We start from the raw sequence: 15,893 nt of genomic DNA, 5'->3' as shown, positions 1-15,893 counted from the left end.
GTTTTGTGAGATCCTTTTGTAGCTCTTTGCAGTTTTCCTGGGACTTAACTATCTTGAGTAGTTTTGTATCATCTGCAAATTTTGCCACCTCACTGTTTACCCCTTTTTCCAGATTGTTTATGAATATGTTAAATAGGACTGGGCCCAGTACAGATCCCTGGGGGACATCACTATTTATCTCTCTGCATTCTGAAAACTGACCATTTATTCCTACCCTTTCTTTTCTATCTTTTAACCAGTTACCAATCCATGAGAGAAAGCAGAATTAGGCTGTTAGTGAAATGGCTTGGTTTCCAGTGAACTCAAGCATTTATATACCTTTATGAAAAGATTCTGCGGAATTAGTGACTATAGAATATCTTTGTTAGAGATATCTATATGATGGTTAAAAAATAACTACAGAAAGGGTTGCATTATGTATTAAATCCTAAAGGAGTAATTTCTGTGGAACCATATTTGTTTCATCTCTATTGTATTTTATGGGGGCTTTTCCACAAGGGTATATGGTGATATGGATTTAAGACACAAGTTTTCATGGTACAGCTTTTTTTAATCATGTGACTTGTGATGTATATGTTATAAGGTCCCAATAGTAACAAGGCCACTAAGAGAAATAGATAAAGATATAGAAGTTCTGCCTGCTTATTAAGGGATGCAAAAAAATAAATTTGAACAATAAATATTTTGCTGCGAGGCTATGATGATGTATAAAAAGGAGAACAAATAGTCTGTTCTAGTAAACCAGAGTTATATTATAGTAAACTAAAGTAAGATAAATCATAACAAGGTTGCTTCCATAGTATTATGGATGCCAATGGAAATATTTGTCTGCTACTTATTTATCAGCCTAATCTTGAATTCTCTTTCTTATAAAGGTAATCTCTTTCATATTGACTTTGGTCATATTCTTGGGAATTACAAAAGCTTCCTTGGAATTAATAAGGAAAGAGTTCCTTTTGTGTTGACACCAGATTTTCTTTTTGTCATGGGAACTACTGGAAAGAAGACAAGTCTGCATTTCAGTAAATTTCAGGTAAGGAGTCAATCTTCTGATGTAAATAAGTTAAACAATGTTTTATTTTTTGAGACTAGCATTTGGTGCCTTAGTCTTCAAAATTTAAGACTTCCCTGTTAATGGAATGTCCTGAACCAAAATCAAATTCTGGGCTATTTTAGGCCCAACTAAATTCTCAAATTACCTATATGATTATGGGAACTAGAATTCAAAAGGCACATACGGCACTGCTTGGCACAGCATTACCCTGCAATGGAAATGAATGGGAAGACCTGTTACTTTTTTCACGTTTTGAATGGGATCACCCAGTATGACATACCAGGATACAGTCCAGACTAATGAGCAACTGTATCATCCCTGCCCTGCAACCTTGGATGCCTTATACTGCCTTGCTGAAGTAGCTCCCACCTGGGCCACTCACAAACTGCCTTTGTGCATGCAAACCACACCCTGAGTGTCTGTGTGTAACTGCAGCCTGCCAACCGCTCTGGGTTACACTGTGTCTCTCCCCAGCCTTGGTTATACTACCAGGTAACCACAACACATCCCCAGTCCCAGATTTCCCCCCAGAAATGTATGTCCTGTATTGCCCAGCCTTTTCCTGAACAGTACAAAATATTTTAACTCCATTACTCTTTAAACGGAATGATATGACTTTTTATTATCTCAAATAATTATTCAGGCACTTAAGTTTAAACACATTGGATTAGATGATACAGTAAAACAAGTTTATGAACTACAAAGAGATTTTAAGTGGGTACAAGTAATGAGGTATAAAAGTCAGAAAAATAACTTTCTGTTTGGGCAGGGCTGTGGGGTTTGGAACATATGTTAAAAACATCATACAGGGCCATCTTATAACTTTACATACAATGTTGCCACACATTTTATCAGGACGATACTGACCATTACAAGATTTCAAATGATGCCTTACAAGACATGTCTTGGAAAAATTATTACAATAGTGTTTAGGGTGTGAATACAGGGGTGTATTCTGTTAGAGCCAGTTAATAGAATCATTTTCACTAGACTTATTTATGTTTATTATTAAGTTTCAATATATATAAAATTAGAGAAGACTAATGGAATTTGCTAGAGTCAGCCATAGTGTGAGCAGGTGCTGTGCATACTTTTAACTGCTATGCCAGGGCAGCTCATTCCTGATCTGCATGCCTATTTCAGTCCTGGAATTCTGTTTCTGAATAGAAATTTCCAGTTGTCCTGAACCATGGTAGGTTTTTTTAGTATTTTTTTCATATGTCCTAAGTGTAGGATAGTGTTTCCTCCTCTGGAGTGCTATCGCTTTAACAATGAGGGCTTCCAAAATGGCTAAGCACATGACTTTGTAGTGTTCTATAGGACCTGCAGAAGAAACCTATTTAGTAGGCTTAAGAAAGATAAGATAATGGCTGCTGCTCTGAGATGTTTAAAATGAGCATTTTCAGGGTAAAATCTTCTATATTTGAACATATATGTGTTGTTCCGTCTTCAAATAAGCTTTTCTGGCACAAAATTTCCATTTCTAAACACAAAGCAGCTGCCATTTTCCAACCTGTGCTTCTAAAAGTAAGTGAGAACCCGCTGTTAGTTTTGAGCCTTTATTTTGAATCAAAAGCAGTTCCAGCATCATCTTAGTGTGAAAGGATTTCATTGCTCTAGCAGTGCAGTATTCCAAGTGACCTGCAGATCCACCATATTTGTAAGGTGATAGAACGTTTAAAAGTCAAACTATTGCAAAGCCCTTTATAAAGCTAGGCATTTCTTGGCTGTTGGAAGATAGGAGAGTTGAACCCCCCTTCAAAGGAGGATTTGAACCGAACATAGCTGTGTACCAGAGCAGAAGCGCTATTGCAGACGCTGTGTAAACCATGCATGAATGTGGGGTTCAAATGCCCGTGTGAATTGGTAGGTCATGTTCAGTCTGGAAGCAGCGATTAGATAGACAGCAAGAAAATATACCCCAAGAGAACTGTGAGAAGACATTGTAGCTACACTGTACTGCAATTCCCCAGTGCTGATGCACTGAACCAGTGTAAACTGGCACATGGGACAGTGACTTTCCCTGGGATCTAGGAAGCCACACTACTGCAAAAATCTCTAATGAAGACAAACCTGAATTCTGGTGTGGGCCTTAAATCACAGTTTTCCCCCCAAATCTAAATTGCAGTCCTCTAAACCATACGGACATTGTTGCATGTAAGATGGGCAGTCTAATTTCCATTAGTGCCAATAACCAGATAAAAAGTAGTTAACCCGTTCATATTTTCTTGAACTACAATTCTGATAGTATAAACTGGTCAATTATTTATCTTTTCAAAATGTACAAGAGGGAGGATTTAGAGAGAGGTTTCTATAATAACAAAAAAAAATTAACTGCATTTGCAGTTCTGCAGTATTACAGTACTGTCTCAAAATTTGTGTTCTGTCAATGTTTTAAATGGCTTGTTGTCTTCAAAACAATAAAAAGAAAGTTAAAAATAAGGTGAGAACACCAAATAAGATACTTTCCTATACTAAATCTGTATTTTTACTTATACGGTTTTTTAAAAATGTGCAATATCTTTTAAATTTCAATAATGCTAGTGATCATGACCTTTTGTAATAGTAAGTGTTTCATTTGTTGTGACTGTTGACTTTGCTTACTAGGTATTAATGGAAAAGGTTCATTATTGAGCCATCATTAATTTTTAAGAGTACCTTATATTAATTTGATGTTCAGCCATATTGCAGTTTTATTCTTAGAGAAATCTTCTGTAGTGTACTGTTCTGGTGTTTATTCCTCTTTAAAACGTCTGATTTTGCCCCTCTGACAGTTGTTGAAGACCATAGCCACAGGTCATTTGGCAGATCTTAAAGAAGCTGTTAGTTAAAAAATAGTATCTTTGATAAAGAATAATGCAACATAACATGCAGCTAGCTATTACATTTCCAAAGTTACCAATGGCATGGCAAACGTATAAAGCGAGCAAAGACTCATGGTACAATATTGTCTTGGTCATTTCTATCAGAGCTTAACCTAAGTTGTGCATTTTCTGATAGTTATTTAGTGGAGTTAAGATGTGAAAGGATATTAACTGTGTCTTGAAACTCTGTTTTGCTGAAAGCAATATTGACGCTTCTGTGTCTTTACCACAAAAGTTCAATTTAGAAGAGCAGAACTCAAATCTGAGAAGAAGAATATTTTAGTGCCCGTGTAGGTGAATTTCCTGGCTGCCTTCAATGCCTTTAGAATTCTGTCTTTGTTCTTAATGTCCAAGAGTGTACCAGTGGTACTGAATTTTTCTTTTCCAGCTTTTTTGGCTGGGATCTCGCAACTCCTTTTCATATATGAGGACTTCTTAAAACAAAATTCTCTGTGAATCAGAGGTTTGGTCCTCATTTAATTTGCAGAAGCCTTAAAAATGTTCTGGTTTTACCCTGTATTTTTAGCATCTTGAGCCTTCTGTCTGCCGGGTGTTTGTTTTTGTTTTTGTGTTTGTTTTTATTATTAGCTTAGATATTTCACTCTTAGTATTTTGCTTCGCCCTGCAGACTTGATAATGCTGTGTTATTTTTCTAACATTGCCTGAACAACTTCCTCAAGAGATACCCTGTGGCTATCAAATCATGTAGATGATTGTTAGGAAAAAGTGATTGGGGAAAAATACAACTCATCTTCATTTAAAAGTACTAATTTGTAAAAGAAATTGTGTGTTGGGAAGAGTGGGTTTGTACAGGTGACTTTGGACAGTGTACGTTAGAAAGATGCCAAAACTTCTAGAACAGTGATCCCCAAACTTTTCATGTAGCACTCTCTTACCTCTGTCCACCCCTCCACCCCCTGGAGCCACAGTCAGGAGCCAGGGCCAGGCATGTGGCCATGCGTGTGTGGCATGGACAGGCGTAAGGATGCCAGAGCAGTGACCAGGCACCAGGGGCTGAGGGTGGGGCCACAGCTGGGGGGCAGGTCCGGAGCTGTGGCTGGAAGCCGGAGCTGAGCTAGGTGGCACTCCCTCCCCGCTTCCCATGGGGGCTGGCCAGGGCTTTGCCACGCTCACCCCCCCCAATGTTCCTCTGTGCACCCCACAGTTTGGGACCACTGTTCTAGCTAATATCTAGCATAGCTTTTGGCTCTAAGAACTCTCATTTGTCCCTTTCGTTGTGTGTTTAAGGGGATTTTTTTCTTTCTTGCACTATGTCTCTGTCTTCAGAGATCATTTTGCTTTATTGTGCCTGCAAGGATACCCTCAGGTCTGTCTATAGCCATGTACTTGAGGCAATCTTCTTCATGTCCTCGATGCATACATATGTGGTTTTCACCTCTCTGCCTCTTGAGAGAGTAGATATCGGCATCCTTTGAGAGTGCCAATTCAAAACTCACTTCAGATTATACATAGACAATTAGCTTTAGTAAGTCATTGCAGATTCTCAGAAATCTCAGTGTCCTTAGACTAAATGTGAGACCTGATGAAGCAACTGTTTCTTTATGACACCATGGTTCCTCTGTCCTGGCACCAACAATATTGAGATATAACATCCAGGGGAAAATAGTCTCCCTGGAAACCAAATTTCTTTGATTCCATCAGCTGATACAACTATAAAAAGTGCTCACATCTCCTTCAAGGAGAAATAAATATACATTAGTTTTTGTGCCAAAATTTCCTTGTTTGAAATTAATATACAAACGTAGAATTTCCTCCTTTCTGGTGTCACAGAAAGACACTAATCCCCATAAAGTTACAGATGAAATGAGTTTTCTATTATAAACTCAACTCTGATCAACATAATCTACCCCTAACTTTGTCAGCACTAAACCAACTGATCTTCGATTTGACTGAAGAATTTATTTGGAAAATTTTAGGCAAATGGAGAGGTGAGAAATTATTTAAAAACCCTCTTCTGGAACATCTTCCTAACTTGTTTGGCTCTTGTCACTCCTACAGCTGTGCTGGGATCACTCTTTCCAAGGGATGCAGGGCATGAAAGCAGGATTTCCCCCTTAATGGTCATGGCTCCATAGTTAATGTTTATTTGTTAAGATGAGGTATCATGCTGTCTCTTAGGTATCCTGCTGTCTCTTAAAAAAAAAACACTAACCCTGATTTAAAATGAACACACTCAAATAAGATATTGATAGGATTTTGGAGAAAGTTACCTGGAAATACTTGGATTGCTTAAGGAACTTAAACTGACTTATTTTGAAATTTGTGGAAAGTCTAATCTTAAAGATAATTCATACACTTGGAAGCACAGACATTACCATAAAATTTAACTTCTTTTTTTTTTTTTCTATTGCTTGGTTTTGTTTTGATTTTTTTTAATAACTATTACTTGGAAGGATTTTACCTCTAAGCTATTGAAATATACTCTGTCTTAACTCTAGCATTAGTGTTTTCTTGAATATGGAGCTTCATTGCATTACTTCACTCAATTGGTTTTGAGAAAACTATTTCTAAAAGTAAATGTGATACAGATTTAAATAAAATGAAAGTGTTTACTAATTAGTCACTTTCTATTAAATAGTCTTCTGATTCATTGTATATTTAACCAACCTATAAGAACTGTTTGCCTTTCTAAAGTTTTTAAATGATGTACCAATGTAATTAGATAAGGTATATAGGTAAATGATAAAGCAATAGTGATAGTAGAAAATATATTCTTACTCCAGTGAGCTCAGTATGGCAGTCAACTATATACATATATACACACCTCTACTCCGATATAACGCTGTCCTCGGGAGCCAAAAAAAAAAAATCTTACCGCGTTATAGGTGAAACTGCGTTATATCAAACTTGCTTTGATCCACTGGAGTGCCCAGCCCTGCCCCCCTAGAGCGCTGCTTTACCGCATTATATCTGAATTCCTGTTATACTGGGTCACGTTATATCGGGGTAGAGGTGTGTGTATGTACACACACACACACACACACACAGCAAAAATGGGGTAACTTAAAACTAGAGCTGGTGAAAATGATAGCTATCTATCAACAAGATGAACCTTAACAGTGTTCTCCATTAAACATGTAATCATCTCTGTAAAGTGTATAGAGATATAAAGAATAAATATTCCCCCAGAAGTTCTGCTGAATTTATTACAAAGTGAGCTTGTTTGGATTCTCCCATGATAAATGGAAATGCTACTGATTTTAGAGAGAGATGGTAAATTAATGAGGTTTCTTTCATTGTTACTGGCAATCACCACACATTAGGAAAATTAAACTTAAATCCTCTTTTTCACTAAAAAGCTTATGTTTGATTAATTTATGTAATGCTGTTACAAAAAGCCCTTTAGTTTTTGCAACAAAACACGGCCCCATGCCTCAATAGCTACTAGTGCATCCAGAGCAATGGATGGGGAAGTTCAGGGGTGGCAGGTTTGTAGAAATGTTGGTGGTGCCCAGAACCTGCCCCCGCCCAAACTCCGCTCCCCACTTGCCTAAGGCTCTGGGAGGGAGTTTGGGTTGGGAGAGGTGGTCTGGGGTGCAGACCCTGGGCTGGGGAAGGGGATTGGGGTGCAGGACGGGTGAGAGGTTGGGCTTTGGGAGGGGTGCAGGCTCTGGGATGGAGTTTAGATGTAGGCTGTGGGCTTGGGCAAGGGGTGGGGGTGCAGGAAGGGTGCAGGCTCTGGAAGGGAGTGTGGAGGGCTGTGGTGCAGGCTCTGAGAGGGAATTTGGGGGCAGGAGGGGTTGTGAGGGAAGGGGGTACAGGCTCTGGGAAGGGGTGGGGGGGTGTGCAGCACTTACCTGGGGCTCCTAGGCAGGGCAGGCGGGAGTCTCCATGTGCTGCTACCCCCAAGCAGTGCCCCCGCAGCTTCCCATTGGCTGCAGGGGCACTTGGGGCGGGACACAGACCCACCCCGCCCAGGGACTGCAGGGAGGGGCTGGCAGCAGGGGCGGCTCTAGAAATTCCGCCGCCCCAAGCAGGGCGGCGCGCCGCGCCGCTCGCGCCGCCCTTCCCCGGTCCGTGGCCGGGGCAGAAGTGCCTGCGGACCGTCCCATGGTCCCACGGCTCCGGTGGAGCATCCGCAGACATGCCTGCGGGAGCTCCGTCCGAGCCTTGGGACGAGCGCACCCGGCGCAGTCATGGCTGTGGGAGCTCAAGCGGAGCCGCGGGAAGAGGGGACCCTCCGCAGTCATGCCTGCAGCAGGTCCGCTCTTCCCGGGGCTCCAGTGGACCTCCCGCAGGCATGACTGCGGAAGGTCCGCCGGAGCCAAATGCTGCCCTGCCAGGATAATGCCGCCCCACGCGCCTGCTTGGCGCGCTGGGGTCTGGAGCCGGCCCTGGCTGGCAGCCATGTTGAGTGAGTGGGCTGGCAGCTACTCAGCTCCACTGCCCTGCCGGTGGTGAGTGGGGGCCCTGGGCTGTTTTAAATGGCCCGGGGGATGCACAGGGTGAGAATGCCCAGGGAAGAAGGCGGGGCCAAGGGAGAGACCCGGCCTCAGGCAGGCTCGACCTGGGCCTGTAGTACCTGGGCACCAGGAATATTCCTGGTGCCTGGGCACCATGGGCCCATAAAACTCACCACCCATGGGGAAGTTAGCTTAATGTTTCTGTTAATATGAATAGTAGGGAAATTAAGCGTTAGCAATTTAACATGGTTGATTAGTACTGTGTAAATCAATTTTAAGCAAGTTCTTAAATGAGCTTCCTAAAACCTTTTGTTTCAGTCTGCTCAGTTAGTTAACAACACAACTTTCTTCCCTCGTGCAGGACATTTGTGTGAAGGCTTATCTTGCTCTTCGACATCACACAAACCTGCTGATCATTCTGTTTTCCATGATGCTAATGACCGGAATGCCCCAATTAACCAGCAAAGAAGATATTGAATATATCCGGGATGCGCTAACTGTAGGTAAAAATGAGGAAGATGCTAAAAAGCATTTCCTAGATCAGATTGAAGTTTGCAGAGATAAAGGCTGGACTGTGCAGTTTAACTGGTTTCTACATCTTGTGCTTGGAATCAAACAAGGAGTAGAAAAGCATTCTGCCTAATGTGTCTGTAAAGTGAGTAACTATGCATAACTAGAAAGTTAACAAGTCTGGATGTTTACTTATAGCTTACTAGTAATTGAACTATCAAAGTTGCCTTTTAATTTGCTAACAGGTTAAATAGGACTTCTAAAAATGGCAAACTGCTTTGCCCTGAACTTCAAGAATGTCAATCTGTTTCTTACAGAAAAAGATTTTCTGGAGTTGCTGACATTGCAAATACTGTTTTTTATTTGTTAGTAGCTTTGCTGATGTGGCCTACAATTTTCCCATTTTTCTAAAGCTACAATGAAGACAAAGGGAAAGCAGGGAGTGGAGCCTGGGAACTGAAACATGGGTGCCCTGTGACTTCCCCTAAATTATGCATGCTTGTCAGGCCCTTCAAGAGATGGAGGATTTTTATTTATTTTAAATACTCTGATTTGTAAGTGCCTCTACAGGATGTATACTTCTTCAGGAGGGCTTTATTACCAAGCATTCTTCACCCTCATTCTCCTTCATCCTTTCCTTAACTCCCCTTGACCAGGCCTGAAAGAGACTCCAAGTTTAAAAATTAGATTGACCTAGCTACGTTGCTCAATGTTGTGAATAGTTTCATGCTAACTGCGAGTGTAACCACAGCTAGGTCAACGGAAGAATTTTTCCATTAACCTACCTACCACCTCTGAAAGATGAATTAACTACATTCGTGGAAAAAACAGTTGAAGGTAAAAAGAAGTGGCTCAGGACCCATTTGTAAATGTTTATGGCTTGTCATGACCCAGTAAATAGTCTGGGGATAGAGGCCCTGGGATGGTTTCAGTCGGATCCTGTCTCTTAGGGGAGGGGAAATAGGGGAGGGGGTCCTGCCCGGCACTCACCCCACAGTGGTGGCTCCTGCAGATCCTGTGCTGTAGGCCTGGCTGGGCTTGGCTTTCAGCGTTGCAATCTCCAAGGTTCCAGCGCCACTCAGGTGTGGCCCCGCCTCCCTGACTGGATTAAATTTGTGAGAGTGGAGTTGTGATTTGGCTCATGAGGTTGCAGTATCACTCACTCAAATTTGGCCTACTTGGACTCCTGTCCTGTTGACAGCTGGGCCAAACCTGAGTGGTGCTAGGACCCCAGAGGTTGCAAATCTTGGAAGAGGGAGATGAGCCCAGCCAGCCCTGTGGGACTAGAGCCACAGAAGCTGCCACAAAACCCTTTGAAACATTCTGGTGATCCAATTTTGTGTCCTGACCCAGGGGTTGAGAAACTGTGGACTAGGAAGAACCTTACATTACCATTGGTATAGCTTCCTGAACCATAAAACCAAAGACCTAATTGGCCCTTCCACAGAAGAACCCACAGAACATCTCCTTTACCTTAAAGTTCCTGGGTTTGCTCTGATAATTTTAAGTTTAAGTGTTTCAATTTTCATTTAAGTTCCTTTTTTAAATGAACATCTAATATATTATATTGAATCTTGATGCTTATATAGTTTTCTTGTGCAATTACTAGAATTCTGCCTATACATTAAAAGCTTTATAAAAGTAATTTCCTTGTTCCTCAAAAGAATCTTCTCTAAGAACAATTGACATGTTGCCAAATGTTTAAGAAGCCCAAAGGTTATTTATTCTTCAGAGACATATTTTCAAGTTATACCAATCAGGAACTAAAATGTAATCTTTGAAATTGTGTATATTTTGCTATGTATAGTGTTTTATTTTTGAAGTTATTTTAAAAATAATTGACAAGCTATTTATGAAAGGAATTAAAAATTTTTTTAATTTAAGTATAAACTAAATCTAAAGACAAGGAAATACTGGGGGCAAATATTAGGTGTATATTTAACTATTTGTCTAATACGATATCTGAAAATAATTAATTGATCCTATTAATATAAAAAAAAGCATAACAGTTTATAGCATGAATTTTGCTTCTGACTTAAATTATTAATACCCTCCCTGCTGATTAATTGATTTTACCAAAGAGAGAAGACAGCTTACAGAATGGCCTATTTGCACTTGTGCCTATGTAATTGCTTCTTTCATTAAACCCAGATGATCAACTGGATTTGCTAATTTGTTATTGTTTGTATCCATTTCACACTGTTGCTTAGATTTTAACAAGAACTACTGAGTGTTCTCTTAAAGGATTTGTAATAGATGTACTGTAGTTGGTATCTCAATTATGAAACAGAATTTTTAGTTTTTAAATGTAGGTGCTTAATTGGTTGCTCTTCACAAGGTATTTTTGATGTGTAGGGGAAATTTTGATGAGGAGGTCCAAAATGCTTACATGTTATGAAATCATTTTCCATTCTGTCACATAATGACCCTGTGCAAAATGGTTTTAAAAGCATGCTGAGGTGTAAAATGATTAGTATTGTGTCTAATGTGATATTCTTGGGTTTGTGCTCTGTAGTCCTGAAATGAATTCTCTGATGATAAATCATGAAATAAAAGGATTTCTTTTTCAAAAATAGTCTGTTTCTCCAATAATTCAAAACACTTGTATGGAACTTCTGGAAGAAATGCTATTCAAAGCCCAGCTTGGAGGAAATTTTTATTAAGTCTAGAACTCTTCAAACAGCCCTCCCAACCCTCCTAATTCTAGGGACTTGGTCGATATGAAACAAAAGAAGACTCCAGTTTTGTGATTATCCACCCTGAGGGCAAACCCCCATTTTCTAATGGGATTTTATAAACCTTGGTTCTGTTCTTTAAAGCAAACTTGATTTAAATTATACTATGATTTTAAATTAAATTCTCTGCTGTTAATATTAGTACCGCTGGAGTCAGCAATATTTGAAACAATGGTTGCAATTTTGCCAGATAATGCCATTCATAAGCACACTTGTTCATGTAAATAAAGATCTAACAGCAATCTATCCCTGGGAGAGAAGTTTACAATCTACTACTAAGTTTAAAGCATGTATCAGCAGTTTATTATGTGCTACAAGCTGACAAAAAAAACCTTACGATTAATATATAGTATGAAAACAGGATTTGAGGCTAGAATTTAGTAAAAAGAATTCTGAAACCTTACAAAAATCTGTTTAGGCTAGCCAAAGCCTATGATAATACAGGAACACAGATCTTTGTTATACACAGACTTATATGGGGGAGGAGGGACCATTATAGCAGGAATTAAGGGAGAGACAAGAGAGAACATAGGGGGTGGAAATCAAATCAGTATCTGAGATGTCTGTATACTGATGTGAGAAGTATGGGGAATAAGCAGGAAGAACTTGAAATGCTAGTTAACACAACTATACACATGACTGGAATATTGGTATAGAAGGGTACAGTTTGCTCAGGAGGGACAGGCAAGGAAGAAAGGGAGAAGGTGTTGTTTATATATTAAAAATGTGTACACTTGGACTGAGGTTGAGATAGAACTAGGAGACAGACTTGTTGAAAGTCTCTGGGTAAGGATAAAAGGGGTTAAAAACATGTCATGGTAGGGGTCTGCTACAGACCACTTCACCAGGAAGAAGCAGTAGATGAGGCTCTTTTTTTTTTTTTAAATAAAAAAAACCACACACACATCCAAAACATGGGACTTGATGGTGATGGGGGACTTCAACTACACAGACATCTGTTGGAGAAATACAGCAGGGCACAGATTATCCAACAAGTTATTGGAATGTGTTGGAGACAATTTTTTATTTCAGAAGGTAGAGAAAGCTACTGGGGAGAGGCTGTTCTAGATTTGATTTTCACAAATAGGGAAGAACTGGTTGAGAATTTGAAAGTGGAAGGCAGCTTAGGTGAAAGTGATCATGAAATATATTCTAATCCTCTTGCTTCTAATGTAAGACCAAGGACAGAATACGCCCTGTAACAATGCGTGACTCACCCCTGCGGCACCTCCTCCTGGTCCAGTATGGGAATTCACTCTACAGCCTTGGAGCGCCCTCTGCAGGCTGGTGTCCCTCCTGGACCCTGGTGCTCCTTTCTCTTGGGGGCTGCCCCCTTGCAGTACCCCCACAGTTTCTGGGTCTCCCCTCCAAGGGGAATCCCCACCTCACCTCAGTATATGGCTACTGCCCAGTCCCCATCTAGCCCCCATTCACTGAGGCAGACTGCAGTGTATAAGCCACTCATCACAGGCAAGGGGAGTTTGGACCTGCTGCCTCCACCTACCCTTGGGCTGCCCCCTGCAACCCCAGTACCTCTTCAGCCTTATACTAGGCCTTCCCCTAGCCCTGCTCCACTCCAGGTACCTTCTCTCAAGTTCCAGGCAGCCAGGCCCCCCTCTCCCGAGGGGGGGAGGGAGAGAGAGACTGTCTGCTCCTAGCCCACCACCCTCTTATAAGGGCCAGCTGGGCCCTGATTGGGGCATGGCCACAGCTGAGGCTGCTTCCCCAATCAGCCTGGGCTGCTTGCCTCCAGCCACAGCCGTCTCCTGGGCTGTTTTAGATGGAGAAAAAACAAAAATAGAAAAGGTGGAAGTGGCAGAAGTGCTAAGTGACTTTTGTTTCAGTTTTCATCAAAAAGGTTAGTAGCCATTGGACATCTAACATAGTGAATGCCAGTGAAAATGAGATAGGATCAGAGGCTAAAATAGGAGAAGAACAAGTTAAGTTACTTAGACAAGTTAGAGGTCTTAAAGTCAGCGGGGCCTGATGAAATACATCCTAGAATGCTCAAGGAGCTGACTGAGGAGATATGAGCCATTAGCGATTATCTTCAAAAAGTCATGGAAGACCGGAGAAATTCCAGAAGACTGGAAAAGGGCAAATATAGTGCCAATCTATAAAAAGGGAAATAAGGACAACCCTGGGAATTACAGACCAGTCACCTTAACTTCAGTATCTGAAAACCTAATGAAGCAAATAATTAAGCAGTTTGCAGACACCTAGAACATCACGTCCCTGCAGCCCCCCACTTCCCGCAGCTCCCGTTGGCTGGGAACAGCAAACTGCTGCCATTGGGAGCTGCAGAGGGCCATGCCTGTGGATGATCAAGGTAAACAAAATGTCTCATGGCCTGCCTTCGGATTACCCTGATGGGCCACATGCCAAAGGTTGCCGACCCCTGGTCTAGATAATACTTAGTCCTGTCATGAGTGCAGGGGACCAGACGAAGGGACCTCAAGAGGTCCTTTCCATTCCTATGATTTCACCAAGGAAAAGATATTGACTTTAATGGAACCACCTGCATGAGTTAAGGGTTGTTAGAGCTAGCCCATTATTTGTAATAAGCATAATATACAGTATCAATATATAACAAACATCCTATACAGTGTAGTTAATTTCTGTAGAGTATGAATTTGTAAACAATTATTTTCCACATCCTTAAGGCCACCATCCCTTCATCTAGACTTAATGGTTCATGGTGGTGGAGGGGAATACTCTGTGGGGCTCTACAATGGTGTGGGATTCACCCCTGTGGCACCTCCTGCTGATGTCCTGGGAATTAGCTCATTTTCCAGCCTTGGAGCACCCTCTACAGGCCAATGTTCCACAGCTGCTGGGCCCCTTTGTCCCTCCCTGGACTCCGTTGCCCTGTTATCTGGGGTGCTGCCCCCTGGCAGTAACCCCTCACTCTCAGGGTCTCTCCTCCCCAGGGACTCCAAACCCCTAATCCCACCTTGCCTCAGCCAATGGCTACTGCCAGTCAGCAATGAGCCACCACTCCCTGGGGCAGACTGCAGTATAAGAGCCAGTAATCACAGGCAAGGGGAAGACCTGCTGTCTTCCTCTACCACCCAGTATCTCAGGGGTGAGCCTAGGACCAGGCTGGAGCTCCCTTGCTCCTCTGGCCTTTCCCCAGCCCTGCTTCATGCCCAGTACTTTTGCTTCTGACAGCCAGGCCCTGCTCCCTCCAAGACCAGAGAGAGCTACTATAGCTCCAAGCTAGCAGCCTTTTATAAGGATCTGCTGTGCTCTGTTTGGGGCATGGCCCCAGCTGTGCCTGCTTTCCTAAGCAGCCTGGGCTTTTCCTTAGAGCCCCAGCCCTCTCCCAGGGCTGGCCTTAACCCTGTCAGGGCTGGAGCAGGTAACCACCCCGCTACAGGCTCACTGTGCAGTAATGTGTAGTCCTCCCTCCTCTCATGAGCTGAGAGCCCTGCCTCCAGAGCACTTGGAGCTTCTACCAGCCTGGGCAGTGAGTGACCAGGAATTGAACCCAGATCTTCTCTATACATACGGACCATGACAACGAGGTTACCTGGCTGGCCTAGTAACCATCTAATTTTTAAATAGTTGTGTATTTATGTGGTTGGATTCTACTGTTGCCTGCCAATCTTTAGCTTTCAGTCCCTCCCATTCAGCCATTTGGCAAATGTAATTTTCTGTTTAGCCCTGAATGAAGATAAAATATACACTTTGTCTTCTATAGCTTGAAGCAATTCCAACATGCTCAAAGAAATCCCACCTTCTGTTCCATTTACACCTCATTGTTGGACTGCAGAAGTTAGAACTCAAAAGTAGTGTGGCAAGTGTTAATTATAACTATAACATTCTGTTTATTCATCATCTTAATACATATAATTGCATTTCCATCCAATACTATGGAAGCTGTAGATTGGTAAGATTCACCAACCAGATGAAGACCAAAACTGGAAAATAGCAAATTCCCTCCATTGCCAGGAAACTCCAAAGCAACACTATGTATGTATTGTCATTTTACCAGATTTCACACACATTCCTCTTCTGAGGTTTTAACCAGAAAGAGGAAGTTTTTACATTCTCCCTGACTCGGTACTTACCAGTAACACTACATTATTACCAAAGCCATAATACTTAACACATATACAGCACTTTTCATCTATGGATCTCAAAGCATTATACAAATGTATTAAGGCATTGATATGACCCCCAGTACTATAGTACCTGAGTACTTGACAATCTTTAATGTATTTCTCTTCTCAACACCCCTATGACGTAGGGAAGTACTATGATCCTCATGCATTGTGACTGAGGCCCCAAGGGGCTGAGTGAC

The 15,893-nt window shown here is 41.7% G+C and overlaps 1 protein-coding gene across 3 annotated transcripts in view; it reads left to right on the top strand.

Annotated features, from left to right (window-relative positions):
* The window catches only part of PIK3CG (phosphatidylinositol-4,5-bisphosphate 3-kinase catalytic subunit gamma), a 56,674-nt gene extending 45,939 nt beyond the window's left edge, over positions 1–10,735 (top strand). For all 3 annotated transcript variants that reach the window (XM_039516927.1, XM_039516919.1, XM_039516938.1), the window contains 2 exons: positions 876–1,033; positions 8,704–10,735. In XM_039516927.1, coding sequence (XP_039372861.1) covers positions 876–1,033; positions 8,704–8,985 — 440 coding nt within the window. In that variant the 3' untranslated portion in view covers positions 8,986–10,735. The remainder of the gene's footprint in view (positions 1–875; positions 1,034–8,703) is intronic.
* The last annotated feature ends 5,158 nt before the right edge of the window (positions 10,736–15,893 follow it).

Source organism: Mauremys reevesii, linkage group 1, assembly GCF_016161935.1.
Source record: "Mauremys reevesii isolate NIE-2019 linkage group 1, ASM1616193v1, whole genome shotgun sequence".
In the NCBI taxonomy this organism is placed as follows: domain Eukaryota; kingdom Metazoa; phylum Chordata; order Testudines; family Geoemydidae; genus Mauremys; species Mauremys reevesii.
This window is presented reverse-complemented; position numbering and strand designations above follow the sequence as displayed.